Source organism: Hippopotamus amphibius, chromosome 13 (genome assembly GCF_030028045.1).
Source record: "Hippopotamus amphibius kiboko isolate mHipAmp2 chromosome 13, mHipAmp2.hap2, whole genome shotgun sequence".
Classification (NCBI taxonomy): domain Eukaryota; kingdom Metazoa; phylum Chordata; class Mammalia; order Artiodactyla; family Hippopotamidae; genus Hippopotamus; species Hippopotamus amphibius.
The window spans coordinates 7,855,043-7,872,780 of NC_080198.1; the positions used below are offsets into that span (position 1 = coordinate 7,855,043).

A 17,738-nucleotide genomic window follows, 5' to 3' on the forward strand; every position below is an offset into this window, starting at 1 on the left:
GGTGAGTTTTTACAGGCCGCCGGACTTTTGTTATTGCCCTTTCATTTCAGCCCCATCTGCCGTGGCACCGGCCTTCCTCACAGGCTTTCATGCCAAGTGCAGTAACTTTCTTAACAGCCAGACAGAGGGGAAACCACACCCTTCCACTTCCTTTAAATTTCACTGGCCGCCAGATGCCCCTCGGGGGCTCTCATGGGTCCTGAGACCCTCTGCCAGGCCTGAGGTTAGGGGTGGTCCTCCCCCTACTCATCCGGGGCCAAAGCGGGGGGACTGAGGGATCATGCCAGACGCAGGAGCCCAGCCTGGCTGTGGCTTCACGTCTTGGCCAAGAGAACCCTGTTTCCCCAAGTAGGAAAGAGTGGGGTGTGTAGCCCAGACCCTGGCAGGTTCTGTCTGTTATCCCCTCTGCCTTAAGAGGGCTGGCTCAGAACATGGTAGCAACAGACAAGGGTGTGCAGAACCGAATGCTGGCAGTCTCTCCCCTTTTCCAAATTTCCATCCTGCGCCGTCCGACCCACGCGCTCCACGATGACGTGTAAGTCAGCCATGGAGACAACTTCGGATAAAGTGCCTCCTAAAACCACAGTGATAAAGGCAGCAGCAACGTCCTTGTCCACATTAGAGGTCCTATCTGGGGGCAGAGTGTGTGTGTGTCCAAATCTACTGTGTCTCCCCCATGTTTGCTCCTTGGGAATTTCTCTTCCTCTGTCTGGACAAGCACGGATGTGAAGAAATCTCTTCAATTTAGACCCCCTTTTCCTAAATTGTGTAATGAGGATAAAAATGCACAGACTAAACAAATTGAGATGAGCCCTACTGATCTTAGTGCTTAGAATTCTGTGCCTGGAAAACTGTTTCTTTTTTCTTTCTGGTTTTAAAGACCAATCCTATTTAAAGTGACAGAAAAGGAAAACACTGGGTAGGTGACAAGCCGATTGCAGAAGTGGTGGAGTCGCTAGTATCTTAGGGTAAAGATTCAGTTATTTTTCCTGTTACGTGTGTGTGTTGAAATTTATCCCATGGACTGTGTGTGGTGGGGAGAGTTAGTCTGATGGATTTAGCTCAGGATGCTAGGAGGGTCTGGTGTCCCAAAGAAAGATGTTAACAAATGCCCAGCAAGAGTACTTTTCACTCCCTGTAAGAAACGGTGTTTCGTTTGGAGTTTGTTTTGGTTCTGTCCATCAAGATAGTTTGTATAGGTTGAGTTCTAGGAGAATTTGGGTTTGGGGCAAAATATACCATCTTCTCCTTTACTGTCTTTTTTTTTTTTTAATTGAATATAGTTCCCTGTGCTATACAGTAGGACCTTATTGTTTATCTATTTTATATATCAGTTGTCTGTATCTGCTAATCCCAAACTCCTAATTTATGTCACCCCCCTTTGGTAATCATAAGTTTGTTTTCTATGTCTGTGGGTCTGTTTCTGTTTTGAGTATAAGTTCATTTGCATCATTTTTTTTAGATTTCACATATAAGTGATATCATGTGGCTTGTCTTTCTCTTTCTGACTTCATTTAGTATGATAATCTCTAATTGCCTCTGTGTTGCTGCAAATGACAATATTTCATTCTTTTTATGGCCAAGTAATATTCCATTGTGTATATGTACCACATCTTCTTTATCCATTCCTCTGTCAACGGACACTTAGGTTGCTTCCTTGTCTTGCCTGTTGTAAATTGTGCTGCTATAAACATTGGGGTGTATTATCATTTTGAATTAGAGTTTTCTCTCGATATATGTCCAGGAGCTGTCCCTTTTCTCTCAATACATCATGTTTAACAGGTAAAATGAAGTTAAAATCAGGGTGGCCAGGAAGGAGCACTGAACTCACAGATGTTCTAGAGCACGTGAAAGCTGAGCAGGAAGCACGGTGGGCCCAGGCCCTTTGTGGGGTGAAGGGGCCTGTTGCTCCTGTGTCTCCCACATCAGCTGTCCCTGAAGTGGGTCCCAATCATCTGTTCAGGCTCCTTGATGAGCACGTTCCAGGAAAGTTCTAGAAACGACCACCCAGTTCCTCCTATCACCTCCTCAGGGAGGTCCTTGATTTTCCTAGACTGGGTCTCCTCTCCCCTCCCCTCCCCACTTAAGTTCCTAACCACCATATAGGACCCTTTACAGAACATTTTGAATAGCTGTAATCACTTATTTGGTTCTGTTCCCCTCCCATGGAAGAAATGATTAGAGATTCCCAAAGTTCGCATCGTGTGAATGAAAAGGGTTAATCTGGCTATGAACACCGAGTAGAAAAGCAAATCCATATGTGGACAGGGAAATATACAATGAAAGCCTTCTCTGTTTGAAGACCTTGCTTTTACCTCCCCTCCTCCCACTGCTGTCAGACAAGCCTCACTGATTTGAGGCTGGTTCCAGAAAAGTATGCATGCCCAGACCCCCTGCCTTTGGGGTGGCTGGTGCTAAACCCACCCCTACAGCTGACCCCATGCCCGGCCAGCTGCATCCTGGAAGTTGCCCCCGACTGAAAAGGAATTATAGCCACCACCGTTGCGTATGTTATCTGGCCTGCTCCACTGAGTCTGTTAGTAATGTCTGCCTTGTACCACATCATCGCTTGGGAGCACAGAGCGGACACCGAGCGCGCAGGCAGCTACCATAGGGGATTATCGACCCCTTTTTTCTTTTCCTTCTTTCTGTCTGCCTCTTCGATACATTGACTCTTTTGTATTTTTAGCACTTTCATCAAAAAATAAGCCAAGAGGCGACAAGACTCAAGTCAGTACATTTTTCAAGGGCTGGCAGCTCATGGAAAGACCTGACACAAGGGCCATTTGGACAGAATACTGTAGCAATTCTAACCAACTGGCGTGGCCAGGCTCCTCTCCCCGCTGGCACTGCCAGAGCCCTTGCAAGGTGGCAGCCTCGAAATATTCGCAGAGTATCTTTTACCTTTCACAGGTGATGGGGCTGGGGTCACTTTGGAAAAGAGGAGCACTAGCAGGACAAAAAGTCCCACATCCTAAACCGAGCCGCTGATGGCGGGGGGCTGGATCTACGTGATGGCTGTGGAAAATGCAGGCCGTTGTCAGCCTCCGCCCAGGACTCTGCCTCCTTTCTTTAACGTTCCGTGGGCAGGAGGAAAATGATGATGACCCAGGAGGAAAGCAAAGCAGCCTCTTGGGCTGCCAGCCTCTTGCTGACAGCTGATGTTTATGTGTGGTTGTACCCAAAGCAGGTCCACAAATCTTCTGTATAAGGGACCCTGCTGGACGCAAGTGATAGGAGTTTTGGGACTGAACTCTCATTTCCCTTTGACTCGAGCTCCCTTTGAACCAGCTGCGGACACTGTACCGTGAATAGCAGCATTGCAAAGCACAGACAGATCTAACTCGCCCGGGGAAGAACCCTTCTCACCTGTTTCTGAGAATTGCCCTTTTCTAGAAAAGCCTGCCCATTATCTGAGCAGCTCCTGGCTGCTTAATTACCCAGTGTGCCTCCCTGCCCTCCACCCCCAACCACCTCTAGACTTTTTATGGACCTTTTGAGACACTCAGGTTCCCAGAGCATGGGCACTGTTTCATCAGCTGTGAAAGAGATTCCCACAGGGCAGGAGCTGACCTGGCATTTCCTGCCTAACTTAACTGTTTCCAGAGGCTCCGACACAATCTTTTTTCCCTTGGAGTTGTCTTTTTTCTTTCTTGGATAGGCCCTGCCGGCGTTTGGGGAGATGTAAGTCAAGCCACCGGCCTCACTCGGAGCCAGAAGTTATCCAGTCCTTCTGGGAATCATATCTAGAGGTTTACCAAGGAGCTCCCCAGGTTACACTTGGAAGTGAAAATCTCATTGGCTGCATGGTGCTTAGGTTTGCATCCTTAATAGACTCCTTCTCAAGTACAAAATTGTAAGCTTGAGGCTGGCAACATTTACTCATTATATCTCTCCAGGGTTACAAAGACTCTGCTGATTTTAGAGGCCTGATGTCTTGAGAACAGCTTCCTATAAGGATGTAATTTGGGGTGTGTGTGTGCATCTGAATTCTGAACTTGCAGCGTCACTGAGCTTTCCAAGGATAACACACTTTTATTGGAGTTAATTTTGGAAATGGGCGGGGGTGGGGACGTAGCAAACCAAATTGGAGAATTTTTTATCTTGCCTATCTGAATCTCACTATCTTAAAAGGAAACGTGTGGTGTAAATGTACAGCACTGTTATTAAAAGTCTGAAGGCTTTGCTCCCATAAATGATTCCTGCTGGGAATCTCACGGTTAACATACAGGACAAGGGAAGCATTGAGACACACGTTTCCTTCAGCCAACACTGGTGCCTTGATGGAAAAAAGCACTTGTGTTTTAGGGCGGATCTTTCACAAGACATTTTCTTGGTTTAAAACAAGTATCCTTCTTATAAACGACTTCCCTCTTCTCTCTTTATTGCTATCATATGTTTTTAAAACTAACATTAAATACACTTTCAAATATTTCATCCTTTCCTTGGTTTTCCCCTACATAAAGCACTAGTTGTCCATATTCTATAGAGTTGAATTCAGCATTTAAGAAAACCCAACACAAGAAAAATCTCAGATTCTTAGAAAGGGAAACACCTTAAAGAGGATTTAGGCCAAGTTTTTCATTTTTATGAAATAGAAATTAGCAGACCATCATTCACTTTCAAGGTCCCACCTTTGAAGCTCGTGTAACACAATGAAAATGTAAAATCAGAGATACTGAAGCCAAGTTCCTTTCCAGAAAATTATCTCTGGAGTAATTTAGAATTATTCATTTAACCATATGCCCTAGAAAAGATGCCAAATTCCTCTCTACCTCTAAGCCGGCCCATATGCAGTGCCCTCTGCTTGAACCATCTCCCTCATCTCTCTGCCTTCACCTAACAAACTCCTATTTGTCCTTCAGGTGCCCCTATCACAGGGTCTTAGAAAAGCCTGCATCTTGTACTTCTTTGTAGTACCTACTGTGACTGTAGTTATTTAATCATGGATATGACTGTTTAATGTCATTCTTCCCTGCTGGGCTGTAAGTTCTACGGGGGTACGTTCCCTGTGTGTCTAGTTCATTGCTCGGTCGCCAGTGCCTAAGGCAGTGCTTTGCACATTGTAGCTCCTCGATAAACATGGGTTTCTGTAGCATCCTTGATAATGCTTTCAGTTTTGCCTTCGAGCAGTGCTCCTTGGTGCATTAAAGGCTAACACATAACAGACATCTTCCATCTGATGCTGATGTCTGTGGGACAAGTCGGAAGAAGAGAGATCGATCCTGGTTTCCTTTGGTTTCCAGAATTCTAGCCTCCTCTGGTCACCCCACCCACGTGGGCAGCCTTTCTTGCTCCCCGCATTCGCTTCCCTCCTCCATCCAAGGTTCTAGATCTGGCTCTGGTCTCCCCTTGGTTCTCAGGATGCTTCGCTCTTATGCATCAGTCTGCTCAGAGGGCTTCAGCTCTTCCCTCTGGCTCTTGGCATCAGCTCCAGGAGTGTGTTCAGCTCCTGCAAACTCTCTGTGGATAGACTGATGAAATTGCCAGCTCCCCTCCTTTGCCACCCAGACCCACTGGTTCTCCCACATTTATGGAATCCCTGCTCATACAGTCAGCCGGACCTGCGGTCTGAACCCTAGTCAACTGCTGGAAGAAATGCTCTTCTTACTGGGCGGAAGCTGCCTTTTCCTCTCTGAGGGGCCCACTGCTAGTTTGTGTCATCCCCTCTGTGGTGGGCCTCAGAAGGTAGCAGATGTTGCCCTGATGGGAGAACCAGTTTCTGAACCTTGTGGAAGGTGACTCAGTAGAGAGAGTCAGACTCTCTAGAGAAACTCAGAATGGAGCAAACGCAGGCTTGTCCATGAAATAGAATACGTACAAGCACTGGGAACTTGTGAAAACTCAGGCCAATCGGGAGAGTCATCAAGTTCTGCAGACTTTCTGTGGCATTTCTGCCCTTGGCTCGTTGCTTTGGAACATCCTTTCATCTGCTCCTGCCTTTGACATGATGTGCTGGCAGAGTGCTGGCAGGGCACTGTGCGTGTTGGAGTTGAACCTGAGCCCTGGCTGCCTTTTTCACTGCCTGTATGGCCATGCTGAGCTGTTTCTGCTCTCTGAACCTCAGTGTTTTAAAATGGACCATCTTGAAAACAGATCCTAATTCCTACCAGCTTCATGGGGTTGTTGTGAGAATCTAATGTGGTAATTTATATGAGATATTGAAAATGGGAAAGTGCTGTAGAGATCAGGGATTATCAAGTATCAGATGTTTATGAACCCCTATGTTCCTTCTTCCTGAATCCTGTCCTCAGTATACCATCTGTGTGATTGTTTACTAATAATTTTTCTTCAAACACACCACTTAAAAAACATATTTCTTGAAAAAAAACCTTTACCCTAAAATGTATAAAAATAGGAAATAAGCCACAGACATAGAAAACAAATTTACAGTTACCAAATGGGAAGGGCGGGGTGGGATAAATTAGGAGTTTGGGATTAACAGATATACACTACTGTGTATAAAAGAGATAAACAACAAGGACCTAATGTATAGCACAGGAAACTATATTCAATATCTTGTAATAACCTATAATGGAAAAGAATCTGAAAAAGAATATATATATACACGTGTGTGTGTGTGTGTGTGTGTGACTGAATCACTTTGCTGTACACCCAAAACTAATACAACATTATAAATCAACTATACTTCAATAAAAATTTGTTTGTTTTGAAAAAGTGGGAGGTAACCATAAAAAATATAATAAATATGAAACAGCAATATTAAATTCTAGCTAATACTCTTGCCGTTTTAAAGCTGTGAAACTGAGGACCACTCTCCATCTGTTCACAGTGACGTTGGGCAAGAGATCCAGGTGTTAAAGCCCTTTTAGCCCCAGGTGGAGACTTTCTCCTGGATATAATCCAAAGGATGAAAGAACTGAAAAGGGGGACAAGTTCTGACTAACGTGGTTCAACATTGTTAATGCGTACCTGGGTACCAACTCAATTCATCTTGTGACCAACAAGTTCATGGCCCATCGTTCTGTAACCTTGTGAACATGTTCAGTATAGATGAGAAATGGTTTCAAGGGAAGAGGGGGAACTGAGCATTTAATTCATGTACATCACATTAGCTAAGTCACCATGGCAATTTACTTTGTCCCTCTGAACCTTGGTTTAGTCATCTGTAATATGGGATTTGTGTAAAGATCAGGAAAAAACTATGTAGCACAATAGCCTGTGCTTGATAAGGGCAGTTAATATGCCAAGTGCAAGGGCAAGGCTTCTGTTTTTGCCCCTCATACGAAGAACAGGACTGCTTCAAGTTTCTGGTGTTTTGGTTCCGAGGAGTATGGAATGGCTAATACAACTGAGGAGACAATTTGGGGCCACTTTCCTACTAGCAAAGTAGAGGAGAATTAAAGTGATTAACTGGACCATTCAGATTTTCAAAAGATGGGAAAAACAGCAAGCAACAAAGCAATTTCACCCAGCAGGGCTTCGAATAGGCTTATCCACTCTTTCAAAAAAGTGTTCACGGTCAGCGTGGTTTCAAAGGCCGGGCTAAAACTGGCAAGCACCAAGAGGTGCTGATATGAAGCATTTTAAAAGAAGGGAGTGCCGACCCTGAGCTTTCAGGATAAGAAGAAATATGATGGGTCCAGGGCCTCCTCAGACTTTCTTGCACTTCAAAGAGCACGTCCTTGGCAGTGATTCCGCCACTTTCCTGGGTTTGGTCAACGTGGCTGAGGGAAGGCAAAACTCTTGAAATCCACACAGATGGAACTTTTCCACTGGCCCTATTTTGGTATAAATATTCATCAAGGACTAGAAACTTAAAGTAGATATCGGTCTGAGCTCTGAGTGGTTTGGACTCAATTTCAGCCAATTTTCAGTCGTCCCGCTGGATCCTGTCTCTCAGGAGGGCCAGCACTCCTGAGATGTGGCTGCTGTTGTTTACAGATCCCAGCCAACTACCTCCCCAGACCAGGGAAATCACTGGAGTTTGTTCTGAAGATACTTCCAGCCAGAAACAGGGGCCTCAGGGTTCAGATGAAGGTTTGAGTTTGTTGTCTGAAACAAATGAAGGCTTGGCCCATCGGCCATCTTAAAGTCCATCCTTTTATAGATAAGTTTGAAGGAGGATAATAGAACTTGGGGCCAGACTTCAGAAGTTCAGAATCTGCTTTGGAATGGTGCCTTCCCCATCCCCCTCACTCTTATTTCCTTTTCATCCTAAGATCCTTCCTAAATACTCCCAAGGAGTCTTTTTCCCACTCCTCTGGCCCTGTTCCCATTTGCCAGTTGTGATAGTGGTCCACAAATCAGAAGGTTTTAGGTTAAGCAATGTGTATGGGGCTGTGCAAGAGGTCAGTGGTCTCACCCACTCTATTCCACATCTGTCTGAGTCCTCCACCCCCATCCCCTCTCTCTCCCTTTCTATCCCCTCAGGATTCCTTGCCTCTGTCAGGAAGGAGAACCAACTTGCTCCTACTCTTTTTTGATACCTTTCCTTCTCTCTCGTATCCTGATTCCATCCCGTTTCCCTTTCTGTCTATTAATATTACTGAGCCCTTACTCTATGCCAGCCTTTCCAGGGTGACACAAAGGGGAATGAAGGCATGGTCCCTGCCCTCAAGGAGCTTACGAATGGAGGATGTAGGGACAAAAAAGGTGTTACAGGACAGGAGTTAAGCAGGCAGGGCTGCGATAGTATGTGTCCCAGGGCCATTTAGGAACCTAAATGTTTATTCAGTAGGAGAGTAAATCCATGCTAGGAGTTCGGAGGAGAGAGAACTGCGTCTGCATTGCAGACTTCATGGAGGAGGGCACTGAGGAATGGATGGAACTTTGGCCCATGGAGAGGAAGGCCTTTTAGTATGCAAGTGAGGAAGAACAAGCATTTTCAGGGAAATGTTGTAGTGATGGATAAGGATGAACAGGGCCCCATCACAGAGAAACTTTAATGCCCGACTAAAGTCAATGGAAAGATCCTAAAGTGTCTTAGTGGCAGGTCCCTGGGACAGAGCTGTCTGCTAAAGTGGTACCTCCATGGGGTTGCAGCAAGAACTCAGCCCCCAACCTCTTTGTCTACACATCTTTCTGCTTGAATATGCAACCCTTTCCCACTATTTATCAAATATTGTCTTGATTATTGTCCAACAGTGCTTCAAGGTAAAATTTACATGCAGTAAAAATTCACAAATCTCAAGTGTTCACTTGATTACTTTACATATATATCCCCTGTGACCACCATCCAGATAAAGATATAGAATACTTCCTGTGCTCCAGAAAGTTCCCTCATGCCCCCTTCTAGTCAGTAACAACCTCTTCTTATAAAGGTAGCCAGTGTTCTGACTTCCATCACTGTTGATTGGTTTTGCCTGTTTTTGAATCTCACATAAATGGAATTATACCATATGTCATCTTTTGTGTGTGATTTCTTCTGTCCAGCTTATTTAAGATTACCCATATATTAGTAGATTTTAAAATATGAAGTAGTTTTTTTTCTGTCATATAAATGTAAAATAACTTGTTTATCCATTCTCCTGTTGATGAAGGTTTGAATTATTTCCAGAGCTTGGCTATTATAATAGAATAAAACTTCTCAAACTATTCTTACCCAAGTTTTTTGGTAGATATCTGTGCTCCTTTCTCGTGGATATAGACCCTACTGGGTCACAGGGTAGGCGTACATTCAACCTTATTGGAAGCTACCAAACAGTTTTCCAAAGTGGTTGTGTCATTTTACATTCCCCCTGGCAATGCACGTGAGTTCCAGTTGCTCCACATCTTATCAACGCTTGCTATTGTCAGTATATAATTTTTTCATTTTGTAGGATGTATAATGCTATCTCATTGTGCCTTTAATTTGTATTTCTCTCATGAGTAATGCGGTTGAGCACCTTCCCTACACTTTTTAGCCATTTTAGACATCTTTTGTGACATGCCTGTTCAAGTCTTCACCTTTTAAAAATTAGGTTACTTTTTAAACATTATATAGAAGTTATTTATATGTTTTGGATTATAATCCTTTGTCAGACATATATATATATATTCATATACTATAAATATTTTCTCTCTGTGGGTTGTCTCTCACTTTCTTAGTGGTGTCTTTTAATGAAATCGTGTTAATTTTGATGACCAAATTTTATATTTCTTTGTTGAGCATTCCCTCCAGATGAAAGAGTCATAAGGCTATAAAAGTTAGATTATTTTCTTACTGTTCTAGCATTCCATATAATAATAAGCTATAACTTTGCAAATCATCTTTAAAAGCTTTTCAGAAAGATATTACCCTATTCACCTAGGTTTTTTTCTTTTCCTTCATAGCTGCCTCTGATTTCCTATCCCTCCCCGCCCCCTGAATCCTTTTTATTAATCAGATGCTTCACACGTGGAAGTGCTGATTTTTCATGAGTGTTTATTATATGGGTTTGGAGTTCCTCCCTTAATGCTTTAAAATTTCCTATTTCCTCTCACTTGACACGTCTTTCCACTTAAAAAAAAAAAAAAAAAAAAAACTGTCTTCCCAGAAACAGGATAGTTTTGTGGCACACAAGTGGGTGAAGATGGAAGGAGGGGGAGACATCCTAGCCACATGGAGGAGGTGATACACGTCCTAAAACTGATGCCAAAACAAAAACGGGGGGCTGACTGTTGGCCATGTCACTCAGCGAAAAGCAGACACTGGGTCTCCCAGCAGGTAGCTAGTAACCCAATAAATAGATGCTCTGCCTTCAATCCTGACCTATATGTAGGACTTGGTTGGTGAACCAGAACCAGAACATTCAAAAAAAGTGGCCATTGCATCCTTGAACTAAGGAACTAAGGAAACAGAATCAAGGAGGGGCGGGGGGAAGTTGCAGAGAGAGAGAGAGATAAAGAGAGAGAGAGAGAGCGGGTCAGGGATTTTAGCTGAATATAAGACAGAGCTGTCTAATAATTAAAGGAGTTCAAAAAAACCAGATCTCTTGAAGAGGTCTCAGTGCTTGTGAGTGGTTCTTATAGCATCTGGCCACCCAGTTCATCGCCTGTTTAAGGTTTTGGATGGAGTACTTGGACAAAATAGTTTTTAAATCTTTCTAAACTGGAAATGCGAAGACACCCTGAATTCGAATCCTAGCTCTTCTGTTAACTAGCTCTGTGACCGTGAGCACATCACCTAACCTGCTGGATCTCTTTCCTTGTCTGTTAAATAAGGAAGTTGACCCAGGGAACCTGTAAGGCCTGTTCCACCTCTTAAAGTTTAATTCTAATTGCTGAAATATACCGTATAATCATTATTCAAATAAGAATATGATGATTTCCCTTGTGATGGTATTAGCCCTGGGCTGAGTCCAAGGAAAAGGTACCGGGTGGGTGGCAACAGCTGTTCTAATTAGTGTGAATCTTAGTGTATGGTGTGTTTTCCCCACGGGCTGTTTGGGCCTATTGACTGTGTAGGAGGACAGACTTGAGGAAACACAGCTTTTCCATCAAACCTCACCTCTTTGTCAGATCCTTGCAAACACAGGGATGGTACCCAGGATTTTATTTTCCAGATAATTGTCTGGGAATCATCTGGGATTCCCCCCGCCCCCTGGCAACATTTAACCTACCATATGCAACTGACAAAAATCTGCTAACAACAATCATCCCAGTGGCATTTTGATATCCAGACCATGTGGTTTTCACTTTGATGCATCACCTGCTGAAAAACATGGCAAGAAGGGACCCACAGTCTCAGATCAAGTCAGAAATCTGAAGAACAGTGCAAAAGGAACTGCTTTGATGCAAGATTCTGGATCTTGTTATTCAAGTTCCCATATTTCAGAGGGCTGATTTTCATCTTCACAGTTCATCAAGGAATCCTCTGTGGGGTTGCTTTTCCTCTAATTACCATTTAAATGACTTGGGAATTGGAGGGTGAATAAAACTTGGGGTGGACACACCATCCTACGGTCCTCAGAATTGTGTTTTCACATTCTGCTCACAAGGACAGCGTGCTGAGTTTTGCAGAGGGTGTGTGGGTGTGTCTGTGTCTCTGGATGTTCCTTTTTTCCATATATGTTGCATATTCTGTCAACTTTTTTTTCCCTTTGAACACAACACAAATCTATACCTTCCTGCAAAAATTCAAGCTGACTGGGGGTGAGCTTGCTGGAACTGCTTTGATGAGTTTGGGAGTGTCAAGCATGCCAGTCGCCAGGCTCTGCTCTCCTAGCACCCCCAAGGGTTTTGGTTGAGAGGCAAGAGGAACAGGTTCTCAGATGAGGAATTTATTCGACATGCCTGATGGATGGATGGATGGATGGATGGATGGATGGATGGATGGATGGATGGATGGATACATAGGAATGCATTTCTCTGTAGTTCAAGGTGGATGATATTCCCCAAATTAGAAGTCAGATAAAATGCAGAATGTGCATGTCAGGCTTGGAATGCATAAAACTGGCCTGCAACCCGATCCTAATACTCATTCATCCTTGTCTTTCAACACTCAGCTCAGACGTCGCCTCCTTGGTAAGCTTTCCCTGACCTCCCCAGGTGAGGTTAAGTACTTCCTCTTCTGATCTCCCTCACTCCCTCGACTGTACATCTGATCAAGGCCTCTGGCACTGCTTTGATTCTTTGATGGCCAGCCTGGCTGTTCTGTCTCTCAAACCATCGGTCTCTGGGATTCCTTTCCTTTTTACTTCTCTGCTTCCCAGCTCAGTCCCTGGCTTATAATAATTACATGGAATATGTGTTTTCACAGAATAAATTCTTAAAGTCGGTCAAATCAGAGGTGGGTAATAAGTTTCATCAAAATAACGTTTTTATTCTCTTTGCCATTTCACTCTCACTGGCTCTTTCAATAGTGATGATAACTCACGTGTAACACACATTCATTACTTGTCAAATACTTGTTGTGAGGACAACTTTAAGGCCCATTTTATAGATGAAAAAAACTGAGGCTCAAAGGTAATGTGATTTATCCGAATAGGAAACATGTGGCAGAGCTGGGGTTTGAACCCAGTTTGTCTGCTCCAAGAATCTCAGACCTTAGTCCACTATGGTTGTGCGTGTGCATGTGTATTTATATATGCATATATGTGTATATTTGTGTATGTGTGTATAGCTTTATTTTGACAGAGGTCTTAACGTATTCGAGCCCTTCTGACTGTCTGACATGAAAGTGTCCCTTCTCAGAACCATGTTTTAAATGCACAAATTAAAATATGTAGTATTACAAAGGAGATGAATATTACTGAAATAATATCAATATATAAAAACAAATCTGTAATTTAGTAACGTATGTGCCTTTGTTAAATTAGTTAACAAGATCCAGCTGTGGATTTAATTACTGTTATTTCAGAAAGGGGATGAATCTGAGTGGTATGCCTGGCATCTCTCTTGGCTGTAAGAGGATATGAGACTATCAGATTTCCATTGATATGAAGGGCACAGGGCCTGTATCCAGTTATCTTTTTCTAACTTTAAATGTCATGTACAATAGCTTTATTTGATTTGAAAAAAAAAAAAAAAAAAAAAAGCACAGGGGATGCTAAACTGCCAGGGCTTTTGCCTTCATTTACAATGGAAGGAGAGGTTATATTTTAGTTAGAAGTTAGGTATACAAGGATGCAATGTTTTTCTTCATTTATGTTCCTCGAGACCCTCAATTCTATTCACAGATCCCCGGTTAAAAACCTCTCCTGTTCACAGATCCCTGGCTAGAAACTTCTCCTCTATCTACTAACAAGATGAAAAACAAAATCTCCCTCCCAGACTTCCTCTGAAAAAAGCCTCAAATGCTGACTCCTTGCCGCATCAGAGCCAGACCCCTTAACAAGGACACTGGTGACCACAAGGCCAAAGCTGGGGTGGGGAGCACAGGTGTGCCTCATCAGGTGGGTGGCTCTCCTCCAGGATGAGGGTGGGGCTGGGCTCCACTTTCCCCGCTACCTCTTCCAGCCAGAGGATTAGCCGGGTCAGTCACCTTGGTGGTCAGCCTCGTGGATCAGTAAGTGGAAATGCCTCTTAGTCATACTGCCCAAATAGATGCTACCTTCTTAAGGCAGGTTTCTTATGGGGGCATTAGTCAGCCAAGAGCTCTCACCCCATGCTGCTGCCCTTTGGTGCCCCTGACACCAACACCACGAAGGACAGAGCCTGGGCTGTTGAACTGCATCTGAGGACAATGGGCTGAGCACAGACAGCTGGTCTACCACACGTGTCTGCAAGGGAGCTGAAGGGATCACTGCTTACCGGTGGTACCTGAGGGCTGCCAGTAGCCCCCTTGCCTCAGACGTCTCTTCATTCAATGCCCTGTTTAAAATGCAATAGCTGGGAGCAGAATTGTCATACGTATTTCACTATTACACGGTAGAGATAACTGGGGTTGGGGGTGGCTCAGATGTGTGCAGTGTTGAAATCTGAGGGCAGAGAGCAAAGGAAAAGGAAGGGGTGTGTGTGTGTGTGTGTGTGTGTGTGTGTGTGTGTGCGTGCATGCACGTATATGTGTGTGTGGTGTGGGAGGTCAAGGAACACACAGAATGACAGAACACCGACATTATTTGGCCCTTCTCTTAACTTCATGTAAAACGCGTTCTACTGGACTCAAGTGTACATGGCAGGGTCTAAAATTTTCTTATTCATTGCCTTGTACTGAGTGCTCAGCATGTTGCCTGGCATGTAATATGTACTAAATAAATATCTGCTAAATGAAGAAATGGGTGACTATTACCCTGTCTTATAAGCAAGGCATCCGAGGCCTTGGCGAGAGTAAGTGCCTGGGTCAGATCACCCAGCTAGGGCCAACAAATGGTCTCAACGCAGGGGAGGGCAGCTTTTTAGAAGTGTGGCAACTGGACACCCAAGACAAATTGTTGCCATTGTCGTGATTTTTGCAGATGATGTGACCTGAGTCTATTTATGGCTAGATCTAAGTTTAGCTACAAAGAGAAGGTCCTGCAATCTGATATCTTAGAAGCCACCTGTGACGTCAGTAAGCTGAACTTGGTCTTCCACGTTCTAGCACGTAACTACCTATGGGGTTTCTGCTCTGGGCTGAGAAGAGGGCATACCAGTAAGAGCAGGAGGAAATATTATTTTGAGAATGTACTATGCATCCAGGCACTTTATGTGCTTTATCTCATTAGACTATTGCTTAAATATACAACTGTTATTAACTCTCTTTCTCAAATAAGGAACTAGAGGTCCAAAGAGGATAAGCAACGTAGTTGCAGACCTAGAAAATGGCAGAACTGTGAGTCACATCTAGATCCCCATGCTTGCAAAGGGTGCATGTTTAACCACTTCTCAAAAGTGGCCTCTAAACCGTGCGGCCAAAGCTATGCTCACAACCAAATTGTTCACCTGACCTTCTGAGCTTTGAAGGTATGAGGGTGACATGAAATGGAAGGGTGCCCTGGGCATGGAAGTGATGGAATAGAAAAGATACCCTTTTCTCCTTCATTCTTAAAAGGTGCTGTGAGTCAGTGCATCTGTGCTATGTCACATGAAATTTTGGATGTGACATCTTCCCCCCATGTCCCATCTGTTAAATGAAGGAACTGACCAAGCAGACCACTAGATTCTTTTCAGCTCTTTTAAATAATGATTCCTTCACATTTTCTCCAAAGATTAATTTTTACAAAGAACCCCATGTTTTAAAACAGGAGGAGGAAAAAAAAACCAATCTATCATCTGGATTTGAAACAGCCGCCATGGGCTGGATGCTGGTGCTAACTTTATCCTTCAAGATAGACTTGCCAAATACAACCTTTGGTTTCTTCTCCTTCAGCAGTCTTATTTCCTTTTAAAGCATGTCCTGGTGGGGGCTCGGGCTGTGTTTTGCTTGGTCCTGATTCCCATGTTATTGGTAGACCATGAGTCAGGCTGACCAGGCATGTAAAGATATACATTCCAGAGGCCAAGCTTGTCCCCAGGATAGAATTTCCTGGAAGCTCTGGAACTTGGATCTCTAGGATTTTTTTTTGTTGTTGTTAAGTATCATTGCTTCTTCAGTAATTTCTGGATGATATTGTATGATTCTTTAGATTGTCTCTCTACCAGCCTTCTCTCTAGACAGTTCTAGAAATACAGCAAGGGAGAAATCCAGGAAGTCCTTCTTCTCTATCTGGGAAATGGCTTTGACTTGGCATGGATGACAGTATACACCTGGTCATGGCCAAGAAACATCAGAGGTACTGATGCCTGGTAACCTTTGGCAAATGCTGGGCCACTCCTGAATCACACTATCAGTGTGTAGGAAGACCTTGATCTCATGTGAAACCTGTGTAGTAATCCTAGACCTTCTCCACCAGACTTCTGCTTCTGATGAAAGCCTTCTGGTTTTTTCCCGTAGTGGAGAGAGCTTCAGTTTTGGAGAAGACTGGGTGAGTTCTTAACTTGTCATCATATGATCCTAGGCAAGTCGTTTAAACTCTTAGTCTTAATTTACTCATATATAAAGAGGACATTAAAAAAAAGAGGACAGGACTTCCTAGGTGGCGCAGTGGTAAAGAATCCGCCTGCCAATGCAGGGGACACGGGTTCGAGCCCTGCCCTGGGAAGATTCCACATGCCATGGAGCAACTAAGCCCATGTGCCACAACTATAAAAAAAAAAAAAAAAAAAAAAAAAAGAGGACATTAATATTTTTGCACAGTAGTCCTAAAGGCTAAATGAGATAGGATATGAGAAAACATCAAACATCTTGAGTATACTCAAAAGATATCTTTCCTTCCTTTCTTGTGCCTTTCCCCAAACTTGTCCATCCTAACAGAGAACAGATGAGTTTTCCGGCAGCTCCTTAGGGGAAAAGAGTCCAAATGGATGATGAAAGTAAGACCAGCACATCCTTTCCGAGAAAACATGCAAACACTTCTCATATAAAAGAGTGGACAGTGAGCAAAGGGTTGATTTGGGAGTTTTTACAAAACTTTGTAATTGTATTATTGCCTCTGTTTTTGTGAAAACCCAATTGAATTTCCACATCAAATATTTAGGCTTAGATACCAAATACAAGTATCGGACACTAAAAGAGTCTTGGTCCATATAGGGGACTTCTTGTTTCACTCTTTTAGAAAAGCTTCCTAGAAAGCATTTCTGGAGCACCTGCAGATCTGTGCCATGGATACGTGCTCAGCTCTGAGAACGGGTTCAGGATAGCCTGAATGTTGCATGTGAAGTTAAGGAAATGGTTCAATCTTGAGGGTCTCCTGTTAGAAGTCGCTGGTGGCCCTGCACCTGGTGAGGCCATGGCAGCTGCCAGCCAGATCCTCTTCCTATTAGCAAATGCAAGGGAAGAGGGGGATATTTCCAAAGGAAGGCACTTAGAGAATGGCAGCTGTCCCTTCCTTTTGGAGGTCCCATAAAGCTGTTCCCCAATTCTGCTTTTGGTGGAATGGAGTTTTAGTCCTGTTTACCCATAATCATTTGTTATTTGGGAGACAGTCTGGTGTCCAAGAAAGGTCAGTGGGCTGCAGGGGGAACGAAGTCCAGTTCTCTTTCAAGGTCAGCCACTTCTTAGGAAAAGTGACCTATCCAACATCACCAGTAAGTGCTTGCAGTTCCTGTAATGACTCAACCCCTCGCTAGAAAACTTTTCTTATGATACATATTTTTTTTTCTCATTTTATTTATTTATTTATTATTTTTTGGGGGGTATATGATACATGTTTAAATGGCATTGGATGAATGCTGGGGAGGTAAGAATTCCCGAGCTCTGAGCTTATTAGGACAGATTTCCACTTCATCATACACACACTCTTTTGAATGTGCAAGTTGGAGAGAAAGATTCTCCTTCCCGGAGTCAAAGGGAATAC

General features: G+C 43.6%; 1 protein-coding gene across 2 annotated transcripts in view; it reads right to left on the bottom strand.

The window, feature by feature from the left end:
- Positions 1-17,738, bottom strand: part of LMCD1 (LIM and cysteine rich domains 1) — a 57,689-nt gene that overhangs the window by 35,432 nt on the left and 4,519 nt on the right. Inside the window, exon 2 of one of the 2 annotated variants that reach the window (XM_057705705.1) lies at positions 16,647-16,722. The exons of the other annotated variant lie outside the window; for it this stretch is intronic. Within the exon in view, the coding sequence (XP_057561688.1) occupies positions 16,647-16,648 (2 nt within the window). The 5' untranslated portion in view covers positions 16,649-16,722. The remainder of the gene's footprint in view (positions 1-16,646; positions 16,723-17,738) is intronic. 2 annotated transcript variants of the gene reach the window in all.